Consider the following 19,175-nt stretch of genomic DNA (forward strand, 5'->3'; position numbering starts at 1 on the left):
CTTCATGCAAACAGAACACATCTGTAAAAAGCTGAAGGTGAAAAGGATGGTGTCTACAAATGGATAATGCTCCTAAACACAAATCAAAATCCACAATAGACGACCTCAAAAGGTGCAAACTGAAGGTTTTACAATGGCCCTCACAGTCCCCTGATCTGAACATCAGTGAAAATCTGTGGGTAGATCTCAAAATAGCAGATGATGCAAGATGATCCAGGAGTGTCACAGAACTGGAATAATGGATGAAAATCCTTAAACAAGAATTGTAAGACTCTTGTTTGGCTACAAAGAGCATTTACAAGCTGTGATACTTTCAAAAGGGGGTTCTACTAAGTACTAACCATTCAGCGTGGCCAAACTTTTGCATTGGCCTATTTTCCTTATTGTAATTTTTAAAATGTAAAAGATGAATATATATTATATATATTGCATAAAAGACAAAGGAAATGTGTTATCTTTAACTTTAGGCCTGTTAGAGATCATTTCAACTTGCTTAACTGTTCACAATAACAGTAATTTTGACCAGGGGTGCCCAAACTTTGTGTATGCACGCACACACACATTCTCAAACTGAACCTTGAAACCTTGCTTTTAGCCTATGTGTCCTGTGATACAGAAAAGATTATGACAAGTGACTAATTCACTGCAATTTATTCAATGGATGTAACACTCGGGACTGTACATAAAATAAAGTTTATTTTCTTCAATTAGAAAATCACTGAGAAGATTGCATGATTCCAGAGACACCTGTGGATACAAACAGAAGGAAATAATTCCAGCAATCATATTTAATTTAAAACACACACACTTGACTTTTCATGTCTAAACATACAATATGAAACTACCCAGGGGACTAGAATCGCTCAACAGCCTAAAATTAATACTTCTCAGCCTCACACAGTCTACATATCTAAATATTGCACATAGATGTCTTCCACCTTGGTGGGTTTGGGAATGTAATAAGATTTTACAGCTGGAAAAGTAAAAAATTAGCTCTAAATTAGGAGTAATCAAATGCACGTTTAAAGTGTGACCGTCGTTAAAAAATTTCATAAATCAATAGTCCACATGAAAATAATCATATTCATAATATAACGAATTATACAGATCTGCTTCTTTCACCTCCTGGACTGATCTTTCACTCTCATGAATTGTGAATACTGAAAGTGATACATCATTCCACAAGAAGAAAGAAGCGGATTTCTCTGATGAGATATATTACAAAGTTGCTTATCATCATGTGTATTATTGATTTCTGAAATAAAAATTAAATTGATGGTTACACTTTAAGTATAGTTTAATTATCTCCTCTTTTATCCATAGGCGATATGTGCGGGGTGCATGCATTAAATTACGTCCGTATGGAAACTGCCTTGTGACGTTTTAGATCTGCAGCTTGTTAATTTATGCTGCAGAGTTTCTCCCTTTGCAATGCGCAGCCAAAATCCATAAAAATCTGAATATAACTCACAGATTTTTTTTTTTTTTGACAATTTGTGGGGATGTATTTTAAAAGTCTGATTTACTATAATGATGTAAAGTGAAAAAATAAATAAAAGGGAGCGGTCGCTCATAATCAATGAGATTGGAGCTTTCGTTCTCCCCAGTTACTTATAACTTACTGTCAAAATCTATCTTCTCCACAATATTTTTGGGTTTGATGTTCTCTTCCTGGTTACAGATGAAGATTTTGCCGTTTTCGGCTTCTGTCCAGCCATATTTGCTCATCCAGACTCTGAGTTGGGGTTCTGGGAGAGAAGTAATAATGAACTTGTAATCCACAGACAGAGGGGTGTATAGAGCTACACAAACCCCTTGTAGTAATATCTTAAAGGGGTTGTAAGAGACAGCAGGCATCCACAACCATAGGCCGTGTCTGGTACTACAGCTTGGATGGCGAATGGAGCGGAACTGAAATGCTAACCTCATACAACCTCTTTAATACAGAATGTCAGAAGGTGTCACATGGATGCAGACACATGAGCTGCCATATGCAGTATTCATCTACCTTCCTGCCACGTACCTGACAAATCCCCAAGCATCTCGGCCAAGAGCCACCGGTCAATGTGCTGGTAGGTGATCCCCACAACATGGCAGATAACTAATGTAAACAGAACGAGAAGCTTAGAATAGGACGTGATTGGATTAATGCTTTCGCAGAGAAAAGCCCCTGAACTACAATCAGGGGTCCAACTTGGGGGTGGCTGCAGTGTAACTAGCATTTAGTTTGCACAAACTATTTCCAAAATTCTGTTCTAAATAACATTTCTTGATGGTTGGTACAGAGAGTGGTATTCCAGCCGTAGCAAGTGATGAGTGTTTTTTTTTTTTTTGGGGGGGGGGGGGGGAAATCGGGTACCACCAACTAAAACAATATGAAGTCACGCACTTCAACCTATATACTCATTCACAGCATAAAGGAAAAGTTTGCCTTTAACCTCTTCGAGATCAGGCTATGATTTTTTTTTTTACTCCTCACGGCCAAAGATATTGAGGATTTTTTGTTATAACGGCGCTCGCTATTGCAGAAGAAATGTATTTTTTTCATATACAGTATGTATTTGCCCTTTAGGCCTCGCTCTCATCTGCGCAAGATAAATAATAAAAAAAACAAAACTCTGATGTTGTTCCAGAGAATAAGGCCAGGGTCACCCTTTGCTAGTGTGATACGAGAAACTCACGTGAGTCTCTTGCATCAATACCTGGAACTGCCGCTGGCACTCGGGACCGGAGTGTGCAGCTGCATGTATTTCTATGCAGCCTCACACTCCAGTCGGAGTGCCGGTGGCAGTGCCGGGTATTGCGAGTTTCTCGCATCGCACTCGCAACTGTGACCCCTGCCTTAGGACAAGTGTCATGAGAGTGCAATGTTATTTTTCTGAACTAGCATCTGTATGCAATGCGTTTTTAACATCAGCGTTTAGACACTGTCATTCTCTTTGTCATTTACAGCTAGTTTTCAGACTAATAATGCAATCTTATATGCAGACATAGATAGATGGATAAATAGTGGTCGGTGGGATATATAATCAGTGCTTTGCGTGTCTAGTCTTCTGTACTTGTATTTTACTATAAATTAATTAGAAAAATGGTGTGGGGGTCCCGATTTTTAATAATCAGATAAGGAAAAGCAGATGGCTGTGAGATGGTCTTATTAGTCTGGGAAGAGGCCAACATCCATGGTGCTTCACAGCCTATTAATATCAGCCCCCAACTGTCTGCTTAGCCTTAACTGGATATTTAAAAGGGGGATTTAAAAAAAACGACGTGGGACCCACGAAATTTTAATAACCAGCAAAGCCTGATATTAATAAGCTGGTAAGGTTCATATATATTGGCCCCTTCCCAGACTAATAAGACCAACCCTCAGCCGCACCAGAAATCGCACAACCATTAGATGTGCCAATTCTGGAACTTAGCTCCAGTCTATGGAGCTGTGCTCCCTGAACGGGGCTCCATACACTGGATTAAGACAGGGATTGTCGTGGGACCTACATATGGACTTCGGCAGACCACTGTCATTATTTATTTATTTTTTTAATTAATAAAAAAAAGAGGGTTATTGTCTGGGAGTGCTTTTTATAAATAAAGGACATTTCTGTGTGTTTATTTCTTTTGGCTATGAGGTTAGTAATGTGGGTGTCTGATAGACACCTCTCCCATTACTAACCCCTGGTCTTGATGTCAGCAGACATTACACAGCTAACAACTCCAAAACCATTAACCCGATTGACACTGCACCAGGGCAATTGGGAAGAGCCGGGGAAAAGTGCCAGAATTGACGTATCTATTGGATGGACCATTTCTTGGGCAGTTGAGGGATGCTCTTAGTCTGGGAAGGAGACCCTATCCATAACCTCCCCCAGCCTATTAACATCAGCTCGCAGCTGTCTGCTTAGCCGTTGCTGGTTATTAAATATAGGGAGTACCCCACGTCATATTTTTATTAATTTACTAGCTACAGTAAATACAAGTACAGAAAACTACACACGCAAAGCACCGATCATATATCTCACTGATATCCTTCCATCTATTCTTTTCTGATGGTTCGGGCTGTGAATTTACTGTACTTGGCTGATGAAATGTTGAATTTCTTTTTTTGTGTGTGTGTGTGTGTGTGTGTGTGTGTGTGTGTGTGTGTGTGTGTGTGTGTGTGTAAAAATCAGACAGAACGTGCATGCTTCGAGTGCCCTGCAATTTTTTCTCATGCACTGGCAAGTCTCGTCCGGTATACGCGGCCACTCGCAGCATGCTGCACTTTTTTTCCTCTGTCCAATCTGAGCTGAGAAGAAACTAGCAGACGAGCACTGACTCATTGAATAGCATTAGTCATCAGAGTGCAATGCGATTTTTTTTTTTTTTTCCTGGATTACACTCGACTGATTTACACACAGTAGAAAACAGAGCCATTAATTTTTGCCTCAACCCAAAAAAACAAAAACATGGGGACTTGTAGTTTTTACACCCTTCGGGGATGTATATATGTCAGTGTGTAATGGGACCCTGATGTAGGGGCAGTCTCTGAGTAATTACCTGGATGTAATAGTAATGCAAGGCGCTTTAACTACCTTGGTCCCTAGACTTACTGTCACATTAAGGGTTAAAACTATTCTTACATGTCACGGGCATATCAGAAGGCATCCCTGATGGTGGTCTATGCTCGCCAGAGTGAAAATCATTGCATCTCTGACTCCACCTTCAGAATCTTACATTTTTGGGAATGGGAGAGACGAAGCTTCTGCATTGCTCCAAGTCACCAGATGTTTAATTGTGAACCTTCCCTTTAAATGATACAAATCTGTCACCACCATAGGGGGGGGCGCTCTCTGATGTGTTTTTACAGCCTCCATTGAATTCAATAAGCCGCCTTCAGTGAGCGGGTCCTGGAGGAGGTAGCGGTCGACAGAATTTTATCATTTAAGAGGAACAGAGAATCTGTGGCTTGGGGTTGGAAACGAAGCTCAACTCCCCCAGATGATATTTATCAGTACAGAATTTTGTAGACATTTAAATACCTTTTAACAATACTTACATTTTCTAACAGAGTCCTCAAACCCAGCGATACCGTCAAGAAGATCGAGATTCTCGTCCAGCGCTTGCTGCGGAGATGTCGCAGAAAGGAAAGAGAAAGCATCAGAGCAGAGATGAACCGAAGACATTCACACCTGACCAATGATTTATAGAAAGGGGGGGACACTTACCCAAAATGCCTGGAAGTGGCAGGTCTCTAGCAGATCCCCCAGATACAGGATCTGTCTGATTGGACGCTCTTCTTGCTGAGAGTCGATATATTAAAGAAAAAGTAAAAAAGGCAGAAAACATGGTGCCACATGGCAATTCCAACTCATAACCTATCCATGAGACAAGCGAGAAGTTGCTGATCACCGTGGTCCTACCGATCACAAGAACGGGGAATCCGATATCTTCCGCTTGAATGGCGCTGCGGACACTTGCACAGGTTGCAATGACTATGGGACTGACAGAGAAAGATAATTACAGGGCTCGACAACGACTGAAGAGGCAGCGCTTCATGCAAACGCAAGCCCTGATCTTGTGATCGGTGGACTTGAAGCGATCAGACGTTCATAACCTATATGGTAAATGATGACTCGGCCCTCTAATAGATTCCGGTCCCGTTGCACACATCATTCAGCACGTAAACATAGTTGCCTACCCAAATGCTTTAGGGTTGCATTTTTGTTGGGGGGGGCACACTTGGTTAGCACCCGAGCATGCTCAGATAACACCTTATCCCAGCAAGTTCACTCATCACTAGTGCTGAGCACACAGCCATGTACTCCGTGTGCAGAGGCTCCAGGAAGGATACATGGGTCTGATCTATCATACACTTGCACAGGGTGAAGTCTGTGTGCGGGAGGTTGGTCAGAGCTTTGAGCAGGATCTGAGTGGTGACTGTGGTCTGGAAGAATGCTGGATTGAACTGATAGCTGCAAATATAAAAATTAAAAAAAAGAAAACCAAAAAGATTAGACCAGTTAGAGGTAAAGCAAACTGACATTTAATGGGTCAGCCCATTACTTGAACAACTGCTTCTCAATTACTATATTCCTCCATGTAAACATCCTGTACTCCCCCTCCAGTGCACTCGCTGTTCCAGCGATGTTGGCCCCTTGGTCTCCTGTGACACTGTTATGTCATATGAGCCCTGCAGCCAATCAGTTCCTGCTGACGAAACGGAGATCCAGAGGAAATGAGAGCAGCAGCAGTTTTCCCTGGGAGACCTGACTCCAGCCCCGAAGAGGAGTACAGGAGAATTGTATTTTACATCGAGGGATATAGAAATTGAGAAGAAGGAGTTGTTAAAGTAGTGGACAACCGCTTTAAGAAATTTTGAATGTGAGGGGAGTCACAGCGCGGAGCACCGTTCACATTCACTTCAATAGGAGCGGAGCTGCAGTCACTGAGAACGGCCTCTGCACGGTGCGCTGTCCGGTCCTGCAAACAGCTGATCAGTGTCATCTAGAAATAAATAAAATGCAAGAAAAAACATTTTTTTTATATCATTGCAGTCTATGGTATGGAAGAAGATGTTTACATCCATTTTTCCCCAGAAGTCACATGAGCTCCTGAAAGACGTGATTATATATATATATATATATATATATATATATATAAAATAAAAAAATAATCCAGAAATAGCAGGCGGGTTTCCTCCATTTTTAAATCATCAGTTAATAAAAATCTAGAAGAAATAAAATACACTTTCCTTTGTGAAAGAATTATAATGTACCCATAAAAATCAGATGTGATACAGTTGATCCGTATGGAATTTTTTTTTTTGGCGTGCCCATAGCGAATCTCATCCGACACAAGGAGGAAACTAGTGAATAATGCAATGTTTTTAGTCCATTTACAAAAAAATAAAAACTGCTCATCTCAACACCCCAAATGAATAACCTTGGTCAGTTTTTATACAGATCGGTCATGTGAACTTGGCCGTACGCAGTGATTAGTAGTGAGGAGCGAACATGCATTGATGGTGTTATCTGAGCATGCTCGGGTGCTAACCGAGTGTCTCCGGTGTGCTCGAAAAATGTGTTTTGAGTCCTCGCAGCTGCATGTCCCATGGCTGTTCGACAGCCGCAACGCATGCAAGGATAGACTAAAACAGGGAATCCCTGCATGTGCTGCAGATGTCAAACAGCCATGGGACATGCAGCCGCAGGGACTTGAAAATATTTTCCGAGCACTCACACTCGGTTAGCACCCGAGCATGCTCAGATAACACCTTATCCGAGCATGCTCGCTCATCACTAGTGATTAGCTTGTGACGCGCAGACGACACTCACAGTTTTAATACAGCCAGATTTGCTTCTAGGTCATAGGCGTTCTCCTTAGCCTGGGTCTCCACGTAACGCTCTAAAGTGGCCAAATTTTCAGGATTGTACCTGGGGAAAAAAAAAAAAAAAAAAAAAAAGCTTCTTGTAAAGTCATTTGATCCCCTTTTGCTGCCAGGAGGAACAATAGTGGGTACATAGGAGCCTATTCCCCTCCTGGAGCACTTCACAGTACATCAACTTTAGTCATTATTTATCTTTGTTAAAAATCAGTGTTCCGTCCCACCCCTCCAACACCAAAAAGCGACTGTGGCCAATAATCCTCCTCCTGCCGCTGATTATAGCACCTTATAGGACCCCATCGATCACCAAAACAGGGGTCTCAAACCCTTGTTCCAAAATGGAGCGGTGGTCACTTCTCCTAAATAGGGGCTGGAGACCCCTTTTCACTAATCAGTGGAGCCCCCCACCATCATCGCATTTCCTGTGCACAGGGGACGCCCCCTTTAAAGTCACTTTTTTAGAAATAAGTCTAACTTCTTTGTAACTTTTCATGGATCCTGAAGTCTCGGTAGTTAATGATCCATTTTGTCCGTAAAACACCGGTCACTTCCAATAACACTTTTGCATTTCCTTGTCAAGATCTGTGCTTGCTGTCAGTGAATGGGAAGCACTAAATATTTCCATTCACTGACACCAAAGAACTGAAACACAAGGTGCACTACTCAGTGATAACTAGTATACGGTGCTGGGAGGATGGCAGTAGGCTCCAGACTGTGGCAGAAAACAGAGAGTAATAGCATCCAGCATCACAAGGTGTTCAGGCTCTACCCAAAATACCACACTGCCCCGGTAATCACCTGTCGATTCCCCGCAGTAATTTCCCCACATTTGCTCTCATCTGCTCAAACGAGGCCATGTTGCTTTTAGATAGAGGAGGGAGGAGGAGAGAAAGACCGGAAGCGGAACCGGGTTCTCACTTCCTGTTTCCACCCGGCTCTCTTTGCGTGTAACTCTTCCGCCCTCATTGTAGTCACGTGAGGCATAACCGTAGGGGTGCTGGCACTGAGTGTACGCATGCGCAGAATGTTTCTTTTTTTTGTTTTGTATTCCTTTGATTTGCGTCACCTTATCAGGGCAGAGGAGGTGGTGGCAGGCGAAAGTCTTCACGCCCTTGTGCTACGATAGGTAAAAGTTCATCCATAATAAAGTGACAGATGAAGTGGTGGAGCAGGAGTTTTCAAGGCCACTAAAAAGTGTTTGTGCGTGCAGCCTTCGATCCGCATGTGTCATTGGTGTATATATTTAACATGGTGTATGCAGGAACATGCGTCTTTTGTGTGCATGCGTCGTTTCGCGGTGTGCGGCAGTGCGCGGAAAACACAATATGTTGCATTTTTTTAGGCATTAAAAATCCATCAAATATCTGCAGGCATGCGGATGAGTGCGTCAAAAAACGCATTACTGTCTATGTGTACGCATGCGTTATTCAAAATACATATAGAAATCCCATGACATGCCCATTTTTGTCTGGTGTCATATCTAACGCCTGTACATAACGCAAACGCATGCACACGCAGCGTTTTATTCCATCATGCGTAAGATGACGCATTTAAAAAATACTGCGTAAACATGCGTTTTTGCATGCTGATGATACTCTGCGGACTCAAACGCTAATGTGAACCTAGCCTTACTGATGACTTTTTGCCCTGAAGCGTCTTTTTGGTTGTTTTTTTGCATCATTCTGCAGGGTTTTTTTTCACCTCTCTTATGTAGAGTAGCGAGCGTCATTGAAGCAAAAAATGCCTGAAGCACGGTCAGGTCATTTCTTTTAATCACTTTGTGGTTTTGGAAACCTAAAGTGGTTAAAAGAAACTCAAAATCCTGAACATAATGCACAGCAACTAATAACTGTGCCTTATTATAGAGTGCGGTCTCTATAGCGTCCACCACACAGCCCCCCGAGGAAGCCCTGTCTGGCGAAACGTGTCGGGCATCGGTGCCGTACACCTGGCTCCCACATGGGTATGATTTTCTATGTTCAAAATCTGCACTTGGTATAGCACTTTATCTGGGTGGTAAATAGGTCGGGAATATGTGGATATGATTTGAATCTATGAAGCTCTATATATTTATTACATTTTCTAATATGCTTCCCTGACTTTTCTGCTTAGGCTAGTGGTGGCATGGATATTCTTTACGGCATTACTAGATGATATTGTATGTGCCACCACATCGCTGGTGTATTCTACTTGGCCACAGAAAGGACCAGTGTATTTATCCCTTCTTTACTACCATTTTTTGGTTTTTACTGTATATATACTTTTTGTGTTTTTTTGTACATTATATTAGCCTGATGATCCGCTGTTCTCTCACCATAAGTAATACTCATTTTTAGATGTGATGTTCTTAATAATGTATGTGTCTAATAAATGATTACTTCTTTTTTTTCACTATATATGTATGCAGTTTTTCATTTTTGGCACATTTAAATGAATTACTATAAATTTTGGGCATTTGACTCATGTATGAGTTATAGGTTGTTCTAATGGGATAGGTGATCAGATATAGGTATGACACCCTTTGTTAAATTAACATAATGCACCGCAAGCAGATTTCACATAGAAATTAGTGATGAGCGAGTGTGCTCATAGTATCCGACCATGCGGAAGACAACTACGTTCGAGTCCCGGTGGCTGCATGTCTCGTGGCTGCTCGACAACAGCAACACGTGGGGATTTTATATATATATATATATATATATATATATATATTAAACTAATAGCAATATAGAAGGCGCAACACGATCAGAAATATCTAATACAATTGTTACAGTGGGGAAAAAAAGTATTTAGTCAGTCAGCAATAGTGCAAGTTCCACCACTTAAAAAGATGAGAGGCGTCTGTAATTTACATCATAGGTAGACCTCAACTATGGGAGACAAACTGAGAAAAAAAAATCCAGAAAATCACATTGTCTGTTTTTTTTTTATTTTATTTTCATATTATGGTGGAAAATAAGTATTTGGTCAGAAACAAGCTATCAAGATTTCTGGCTCTCACAGACCTGTAACTTCTTCTTTAAGAGTCTCCTCTTTCCTCCACTCATTACCTGTAGTAATGGCACCTGTTTAAACTTGTTATCAGTATAAAAAGACACCTGTGCACACCCTCAAACAGTCTGACTCCAAACTCCACTATGGTGAAGACCAAAGAGCTGTCAAAGGACACCAGAAACAAAATTGTAGCCCTGCACCAGGCTGGGAAGACTGAATCTGCAATAGCCAACCAGCTTGGAGTGAAGAAATCAACTGTGGGAGCAATAATTAGAAAATGGAAGACATACAAGACCACTGATAATCTCCCTCGATCTGGTGCTCCACGCAAAATCCCACCCCGTGGGGTCAGAATGATCACAAGAACGGTGAGCAAAAATCCCAGAACCACGCGGGGGGACCTAGTGAATGAACTGCAGAGAGCTGGGACCAATGTAACAAGGCCTACCATAAGTAACACACTACGCCACCATGGACTCAGATCCTGCAGTGCCAGACGTGTCCCACTGCTTAAGCCTGTACATGTCCGGGCCCGTCTGAAGTTTGCTAGAGAGCATTTGGATGATCCAGAGGAGTTTTGGGAGAATGTCCTATGGTCTGATGAAACCAAACTGGAACTGTTTGGTAGAAACACAACTTGAAGTGTTTGGAGGAAAAAGAATACTGAGTTGCATCCATCAAACACCATACCTACTGTAAAGCATGGTGGTGGAAACATCATGCTTTGGGGCTGTTTCTCTGCAAAGGGGCCAGGACGACTGATCCGGGTACATGAAAGAATGAATGGGGCCATGTATCGTGAGATTTTGAGTGCAAACCTCCTTCCATCAGCAAGGGCATTGAAGATGAAACGTGGCTGGGTCTTTCAACATGACAATGATCCAAAGCACACCGCCAGGGCAACGAAGGAGTGGCTTCGTAAGAAGCATTTCAAGGTCCTGGAGTGGCCTAGCCAGTCTCCAGATCTCAACCCTATAGAAAACCTTTGGAGGGAGTTGAAAGTCCGTGTTGCCAAGCGAAAAGCCAAAAACATCACTGCTCTAGAGGAGATCTGCATGGAGGAATGGGCCAACATACCAACAACAGTGTGTGGCAACCTTGTGAAGACTTACAGAAAACGTTTGACCTCTGTCATTGCCAACAAAGGATATATCACAAAGTATTGAGATGAAATTTTGTTTCTGACCAAATACTTATTTTCCACCATAATATGCAAATAAAATGAAAAAAAAAAACAGACAATGTGATTTTCTGGATTTTTTTTTCTCAGTTTGTCTCCCATAGTTGAGGTCTACCTATGATGTAAATTACAGACGCCTCTCATCTTTTTAAGTGGTGGAACTTGCACTATTGCTGACTGACTAAATACTTTTTTTCCCCACTGTATATTTTACTATATCAAGTAAAAACATATCACATATAAATACAAAAGTGAAAAAATCTATACTCCAAGCTGATTTATAAAGTAAGGACAGGGGTACTATATGACCTGTCACTCATGGAGCATGTAGACAGTGACGGACTAATAAAACATCAGACCATTACATCAAGTGAGAATAAATGCTTAACTAGCACTATGAGTATATATGGTAGCACACAAGGGTGTGTGCACACGGTGCGGATTCTGCCGCAGATCCGCAGCGGATTTGGCCCTGCAGGTCCGCAGCAGATTTGGCCCTGCGGATCCGCAGCAGTTTCTGCTGCGTTGTACAGTACCATTATAGTCTATGAGGAAAAAAAACCGCTGTGCACATGCTGCGGATTACAATCCGCAGCATGTCAATTCTTTGTGCAGAATCCGCAGCGGTTTTACACCTTCTACATTGTAGAGGTGTGAAATCGCAGGGCTAAACCGCAGGGTAATTCGCAGATAAACCACAGGTCTTTTGACCTGCGGATTTACCTGTGGATTTTACCAAATCCGCAGACCAATGCGCAGCGTGTGCACATAGCCTAAATGTATAGCACATATAGTCACCAATCAAATGCTGTTAAACACGTTTATAGATATATACAGTGGTAATGATATGTGCACAGTTGTCATAGTATTTCTCGCTAGTGCAGGTATAAAAGTTAGAAATTGAACTGGCACATTTAAGTCAGAGACACTGTACAGTAAGCAGCGAATTACCTGTAGCCATGATGTGAAAAAGATGTATGGTCCGTGACCGCACCTAACTTGGGATTGCCTGCGAGACATGCAGCCGCGGCGACTCGAACATAGTAGTCAAGCATGCAGACGATACTCTGTTAGCACATGAGCACACTCGCTCATCACTAGTAGAAATTCATGTGTCCATTCTTGTCAGCATTTATTAAAGGGGTTGCCTGAGACTTACTGTAGGGGTACGACACCCAGCACTCCTGCCAAGTGCTGGCAGCAATCGATGTGCAGTACCCAGCCACGGCCACAATACAGATGATGGCGCTATGCTGTGCAGCTCCACAACTGAGCACTTCTGGCCAGCACAGAAACAGCTGCTTAGCCAGGTGTGGCACCCCCGCCAGATATTGGATAGGCCATCATTGTTAAAGACCTGGGCCAACCCCTTGGCCCTTTTTCAGACCGGTTTGGAGCGGACTTGCCTAAAAAACATTGTGCACATTATCGATAAAAATCCTGTTCTCAAAACAGGTATTTTAATTCTATAGTTTACAGCTTGTTGCCTAAGCCTCCGATCTCCTCTGTGGTCTATAAAAAGTGGCCTGTTTCCTAGGCAGAGTATGCTCGTACGGGCGCTGGATTCAGCCAGTTTTAGTCCCCCTGCGTTCCGCTGCAGAGTGAAAGTTGTCTCATCTAGCAGCATGGGATAACACATAGTTTGGGCTAGTGGTCTAAACTGTCAATCATCAGAGCACCACCTCCTCCAAGGAAGAAGCCAGTAGGCAGGGGTGCGGTGCGTTGCAGCAGATAACACAACCCCTTTCTTGTTTTTGTTAGAATTGCTACTTTTATAGAGCTTTTTTTTTTTTTTATAAACAGCATCATCAAATAACTTTAGATTAGCATGTTTTTCACAATACTTTTTTTTTTTTATCTATCTTGAGCTTCGTTTGCATAATACTGACATACATTTCATTCCCATCGATGGAGCTGTGTGAAGCCTTAGTTATTTGCAGTACAAGTAGTAGTTGTTTTTTTTTTTTATCAAATTTTATTCCTCTTTTCATTTGGGTGTGGGCGTTTGGGGAATGAAGACAAAATAACCCCACAGTATCTTCATTTACAAGGTTTACTACATTGGAAATTTATTGTTGGAAAAATTATCTTCAGAGGTACGGTATCTGGGGAAAAAAAGTAGTATTCTATTGTCATCTTGCAGCAAGTGGACAAGGCATTGGTCATAATCATTGTTTAACTTATTGAACATCATCGGACTTCTTATACTCTGAGAGTACAATAGAGTCACTCAGCTATACGTTATTTCCTATTGGTGAATATCTGTTTGCGTAATCAGAATGTTAGTTATTATACAAAAGATACTTGAAGTGATGAGGTTGTCTTGGACTGTCTCTCCCCTGAATATGCCTGCTTATCTTACCCATTAGACCTGTGCAAATCCAAGGTCGCAGTCTCATTCCCTATCCCAGAAACAGATGTTTAATAAGAGAGAATATGGTACATGCCTGGATCACAACCCAAGGCTCAACCACTTTAGCAAAGGCCATTTTTATAAAGTTTCTCAAGAGCCGCTGTTCTGTACCACAACATCAGACCACATATTGCTTGTGCTACTGTGGGCAGCTTGTGTGGCTTAAATGTGCTACTATGTGCTCTGAAAATTGCAAAGGAAGCTGTCAGCAGCGGATCTTGATGATTTGTGCGCCCAAGTGCATTCAGTGTGGCAGAACATTCCTCAGACAGCCATTAATAATCTCATTGATAGCAGCCAAGCCATGCATGTGGCGTTCATTCATACACCATACTGAATAAAGCGAGATGTTTTGCAAATTTTTGTTTCCATATTTTTCACGATTTGCAGATCAGTAACGTCCATCCATCCCGTGATTTCCGTAATTCTTATCAGTTTTCTTTCTCGGTTTCCAATCTCAATGCTGACAATTGTAAATCTGTGTACACCCCATACAATGAATCTTAAGCAATTAGAATACACCATGTACCATACATAATGTTTATTAATCATAAATCATATTTATTAAAATATTTCAATGTTAAAGCTCATTAAACCAAAAAAATATATTTTACATATACACATTTCCATATGCCAACACACTGGCCTAATACAGTGCCATAATAGCAATACTCTTATTGAAATGCACACTATTAACCTGCTACCTCCCAGTATAGGGTGTCTACGGCTCTGTTCACATCTGCGTCAAAGCTAATGTTCGCAATAGAAACCATGATGGTGTGTTGGTCAATAAACCCGAAACATACCTGACCGACCCTTGTTGAGTTATAATGGGATTTCACCATATGCTGGACTAATATTTACTGCAAAAATGATGGTAACCTTTGCGAAACCTTCAAAAGTAGTAGTGATGAGTAAGAGTGCAGACAGACACCTGTATTTCTTGTGCGAGGATCGCATTGCAGTGCACGGACTAGCTCAGCACCTCTCCTGGCCTGAGCATGACACGCTCAGGTCAGGAGTGTCGATGGCCAGTCCAAGGATTGCAATGCGATCCTTGCACAAGAATTAAGTCCGTCTATCTGCCCCCTAAGAGTATGAGCCGCGTTGCTGGGAGTTGTACACAGTCACAAAACCCATAGGTTAAAGGGTTTATCCATGCTTACGATACTGATAACCTATCCTAAGGGTATGATATATCCGGACCACCCTTTTAAAGACCCCTGGTCTAAAGCATCGTTTCCATGTTTTGCTGTACAGTGGTTTTCCACCTATTGATATAAACTGCAATTTTTAAAAATGCTATTCTATTAGTTTTTGCCTTTTTATCTGAGCCCAGTATTTTTTTTTTTTGTTCATTTACACACCATATTGGTGCAACAATTTATTATGTTGACAGATGGGGCTAAATATTAAACATTTGCAGAAACAAAAACATTCTTATTTTTTGTGTGTGAATTAGGCACAGAGCCAGCAGGGCCCCAATGCAAAATCTCCAACAGGACCTCTAACTTTACCTACCTGTCTTAAGGACAGGTGCAGATGACCGTGTTTTCGGTCTGAGTGCGATATGACAAAACATAGGATCGTATCAAACCAATTATATTCTATGAGGCCGTGAATATGTCTGAGAAAAAAAAAATTGCTGCATTCCTGAGTTTCATCTGGTATTCAGATTGCATTCGGCCATGCCGGTCATTGGGTCTGTGGAAACCATGGGACTGCACTTTGATGACATCTGAGTGCAGTTCGATTTCCACCGACTAACACAATGGAGACGATATAGAAAGAAAAATGTCTATCTTCTCCACATCTGAGAAAATTGGCTCATACTTTGATAAGAGTGCACTTAGCATAATTGATCTGATTGTCTCAGATGACAAGAAAATAGGCTCGTCTACACCTGCCCTTAATAGTACTAGTCTTATAAAAAAAATAGTCAAAATATGGCAGCGTACAGACATGGGAGACTCCATGTTCTTCCATACAGGGACTTTGTTATGTCCATGGAGGCCTAATAAATCCCAAAACATAAATAAATCTCTAAATATTAGGCTGAATTATGTACAAGTATTAAAGACCTGGTATATATTCCTAAATTACTTACTACAGGTATTTTGTTAGACGTATGATATTTCTGCCATACAAGTAAACAATTACTGATGGCAGCCATTTTGTGCCCAAGAAGTTGTCCATAGCAACGAGTAAGAGCTTATGTAGTGCTTGGCTGCTGCAGGCGACAAGGCCTACTTTGCTAATTGAGGCCTTGGATTCAGACCCAGAAAATATAATTTCTTTTAAATTCACAGGCTACTAATAGTGGTTGATATGAGGAAAAGCCTGGGCCAGAGGGCTGCCTCAAGTATGGCAGCTACTGGTGACAGAAAAGGGAGCTGTTGTCTATAGCAACCAGTGTTGGTTCATGGCCCTTGCTGGATTTGCTGTAAGATAAAAGTAATATATTACTTTATGTAAAAAGGATGTCCTTCAGCTGACAGACCCTTTAATAAATCGGGCACCTAAAAAGCAGAGGCTCTGGCTAACAGAGATGGCAAACCTAAAAATATGGCAACAGACCCCCTTTATGTTACACATTAGGAGTAGAAATCAATATGGAGAATAGCTCAGCTACAGAAAGTCATTCCTACATGCAGTACAGGTGTCCATTTTGCACAAATGGAACAGATAGTTGAACAAATAGTTGTAAGGGCACGGTATACCAATACATTAGTATTTGCAGCTCGGCTGCCATCTTATAGGCCATAGTACATATTAAAACAATCAAGGCAGCCATTTTGTGGGCTGTGCAAATTTTCAGTTAATTTCTTGTCAAATGAGCTTTGTGTAAGCCGTAGAAATACTTAAAAAAAATAAAATAATAGTATGGTTATTGGCACATTACACCTGAGCACAGACCAGTTAGTCTAGTCGCAAAGTTATAAATTCTGTATGTAAACACGACGGGAGACAAAACATACAAAATGTCAATTTTACAACAAAATCCCTGCATTTTTGTGAGGTTTCAGGATTATAGCACCATAAGTATATCATAATATGATTAAAGTCTGAAAATAAGTCACCATTCTGCCAAAGCAAAAATACATCTGGTTATGTGCCGTCCACGTCGATGGGTTACAATGCACAGTGCACACAGAGTTACTTATAAAGAAGGGTTCAGACTTTTATAAAAAATATATAATTATATATATTGGAACAAGTATAAGAGATACTCATTCCTTCTAATAAATGCCCATCACCATCTAGTCCCCCAGAAGAGGTATTAGGGGGTCGCTGCTATTAAGAAAATTGCTTTCATTGACAACCTATGTGCACATGGACCAGCTTTTGGGGCCCAAATTAGTACAGTAGTTTCTTAGATTATGTGCGCATTTCAAATAACCATTTAGTCTTGTTGGGAACCCCATTAGAATATTAGGACTTCTCTAGTTTGGTCACTCTCTCTGGAGGACTTCATATGTCCGTGCATTTAAATGACATCCTATTGATTATTGATTTCAATGTGCTCCATGTAGTACTTTGTTTCACCTCTAGAAGTGCTGTTGGATAATTGAACACTTGTGATTCCCAGCAGATCACAGTCGATCACTTGGAATACCAGCACTGGTATACCCTGTGATCTGCTCATCTTTGGGGTACTTTTTAAATGAAAAGGGATTCCATTCTGCAAGATCTCGGAATACCGTGGGTGAAATTTTCCCTTTTTCTTCCCAAATGGAGAACATAAAATGCAGATTAATGTTGAAAATTTATGGAGCAATCTCCACATGAGTTGATATTGTTCTTGCCACTGAATTTTAGGTAATTCGCCTGGAAACCATAGAGCGCAGTATATTCACGGCAAAGTTTCCATTTGCCGTACGTAACTGAGATGAGTACTGCTTGGAGGACACATCCAGAAAGTCCTTAACATTGAGAACCAATACAGTAATGTGCTTTACCAGTCACAATATGGTCCTGAACATCACCAGTCAGCCATAGCAGAACATGCAGCAGAGTCCATCACCTCCAATGTTCCAGGTAAGCTCTTGGGGATTAATATTTAGTGTCTGTTAGCATGGCAATTAATGCGAGATGAAGACGCTCAGGCTGTCGATTCCTGGCCTGGATAGCACCGGCAACAACCCACAGTGGAGAACTCAATCTCTGGTTTTGTGGTCTCACCCTCCAGGAGAACATCAGCAGAACTGTTCCAGTCCCTTATCATATCTTCTACCCGGGTCACATAAAGAATTGACAGGAGGACTCCAAGGAACTAGAAGAAAAGTAAAGTATCAATGTAAAGATGCAAGGATACAATATATTGTATGTGGAAAAAGAAAGTTACAAGGTCAAATGCTCTCAATAAAGGGGACAACTGTCATGGCACCCGGTCACGTGCCACCTGTCCTGTTAGGGAACATCCACAATACTTGCCAAGAGGATGACTTAGGCAATGTTGATGGCTCCTTTAAACAGCACTTTTTGGCATATGCAATAATAGTATGGATATAAAAGTGCTTATCCCCAAAGTAAAAAGGACATCTTTTTTGTAGAAACAAAAAAAAACTCTTGCCAAGCTGAATTGATAACATGTATTAGAAAATTAAAATCCTTAAGAAGTTTGCCAGATCTAAATAAAAAAACAAAACGTAGTTACTTACCGATAACTGTGTTTCTCGGAACCCATGACAGCACCACGGAGAGAGGGGATCCGCCCTTCAGGGACAGGAACCTACAGATAAAAGGGTGGTACTTCTCCTCCGCCCCAAGTTGGTTACAGAGCATCAGAGGGCCTCGAGGTTAGTTAAACAACAGAATTATATAACATTATAATATTGCTTATTATCAAAGAACACCGCGCCTAAACGAAAACATTCTACGAACCGTAAAACGTGCCCACTGCACACGTGACGGGGGGGGGGGGGGGAATAAGCGGGTGCTGTCATGGGTACCGAGAAACACAGTTATTGGTAAGTAACTACGTTTTTCTCTCTCACTCATGACAGCACCACAGAAAGAATTACAGAGACTGGTAATTTAGGGAGGAAACACCGCTAGAAGGACCCTTCTCTCGAAGGTCAAGTCAGACATAGAGGCTAAATCTAACCGATGGTGCTTGAAAAAGGTTGAAGGTGATGACCAGGTGGCCGCCTTACAGATCTGTTCTATCAATACCTCAGATCTCTCAGCCCATGAGGTCGCCATTGCTCTTGTGGAATGGGCTCTCA

General features: G+C 41.5%; 2 protein-coding genes across 2 annotated transcripts in view; both read right to left on the reverse strand.

Annotated features, from left to right (window-relative positions):
* Positions 1-636: 636 nt before the first annotated feature.
* Positions 637-8,296, reverse strand: EIF3K (eukaryotic translation initiation factor 3 subunit K). Its single transcript, XM_073549096.1, has 8 exons — positions 8,159-8,296; positions 7,311-7,409; positions 5,828-5,948; positions 5,202-5,276; positions 5,033-5,099; positions 2,024-2,101; positions 1,623-1,748; positions 637-747 (listed from the first exon to the last, which is right to left on the reverse strand). The coding sequence occupies exons 1-8, from the start codon at positions 8,215-8,217 to the stop codon at positions 716-718; spliced, it is 657 nt and encodes a 218-aa protein (XP_073405197.1). The 5' UTR covers positions 8,218-8,296; the 3' UTR covers positions 637-715.
* Positions 8,297-14,473: 6,177 nt separating this feature from the next.
* The window catches only part of TSPAN15 (tetraspanin 15), a 28,237-nt gene continuing 23,535 nt past the window's right edge, over positions 14,474-19,175 (reverse strand). Inside the window, exon 8 of the mRNA XM_073549097.1 lies at positions 14,474-18,220. Coding sequence (XP_073405198.1) covers positions 18,050-18,220 — 171 coding nt within the window. The 3' untranslated portion in view covers positions 14,474-18,049. The remainder of the gene's footprint in view (positions 18,221-19,175) is intronic.

The sequence above is a fragment of the Dendrobates tinctorius genome, unplaced genomic scaffold, assembly GCF_039654945.1.
Source record: "Dendrobates tinctorius isolate UK_male_01 unplaced genomic scaffold, ASM3965494v1 ptg000158l, whole genome shotgun sequence".
Classification (NCBI taxonomy): Eukaryota; Metazoa; Chordata; class Amphibia; order Anura; family Dendrobatidae; genus Dendrobates; species Dendrobates tinctorius.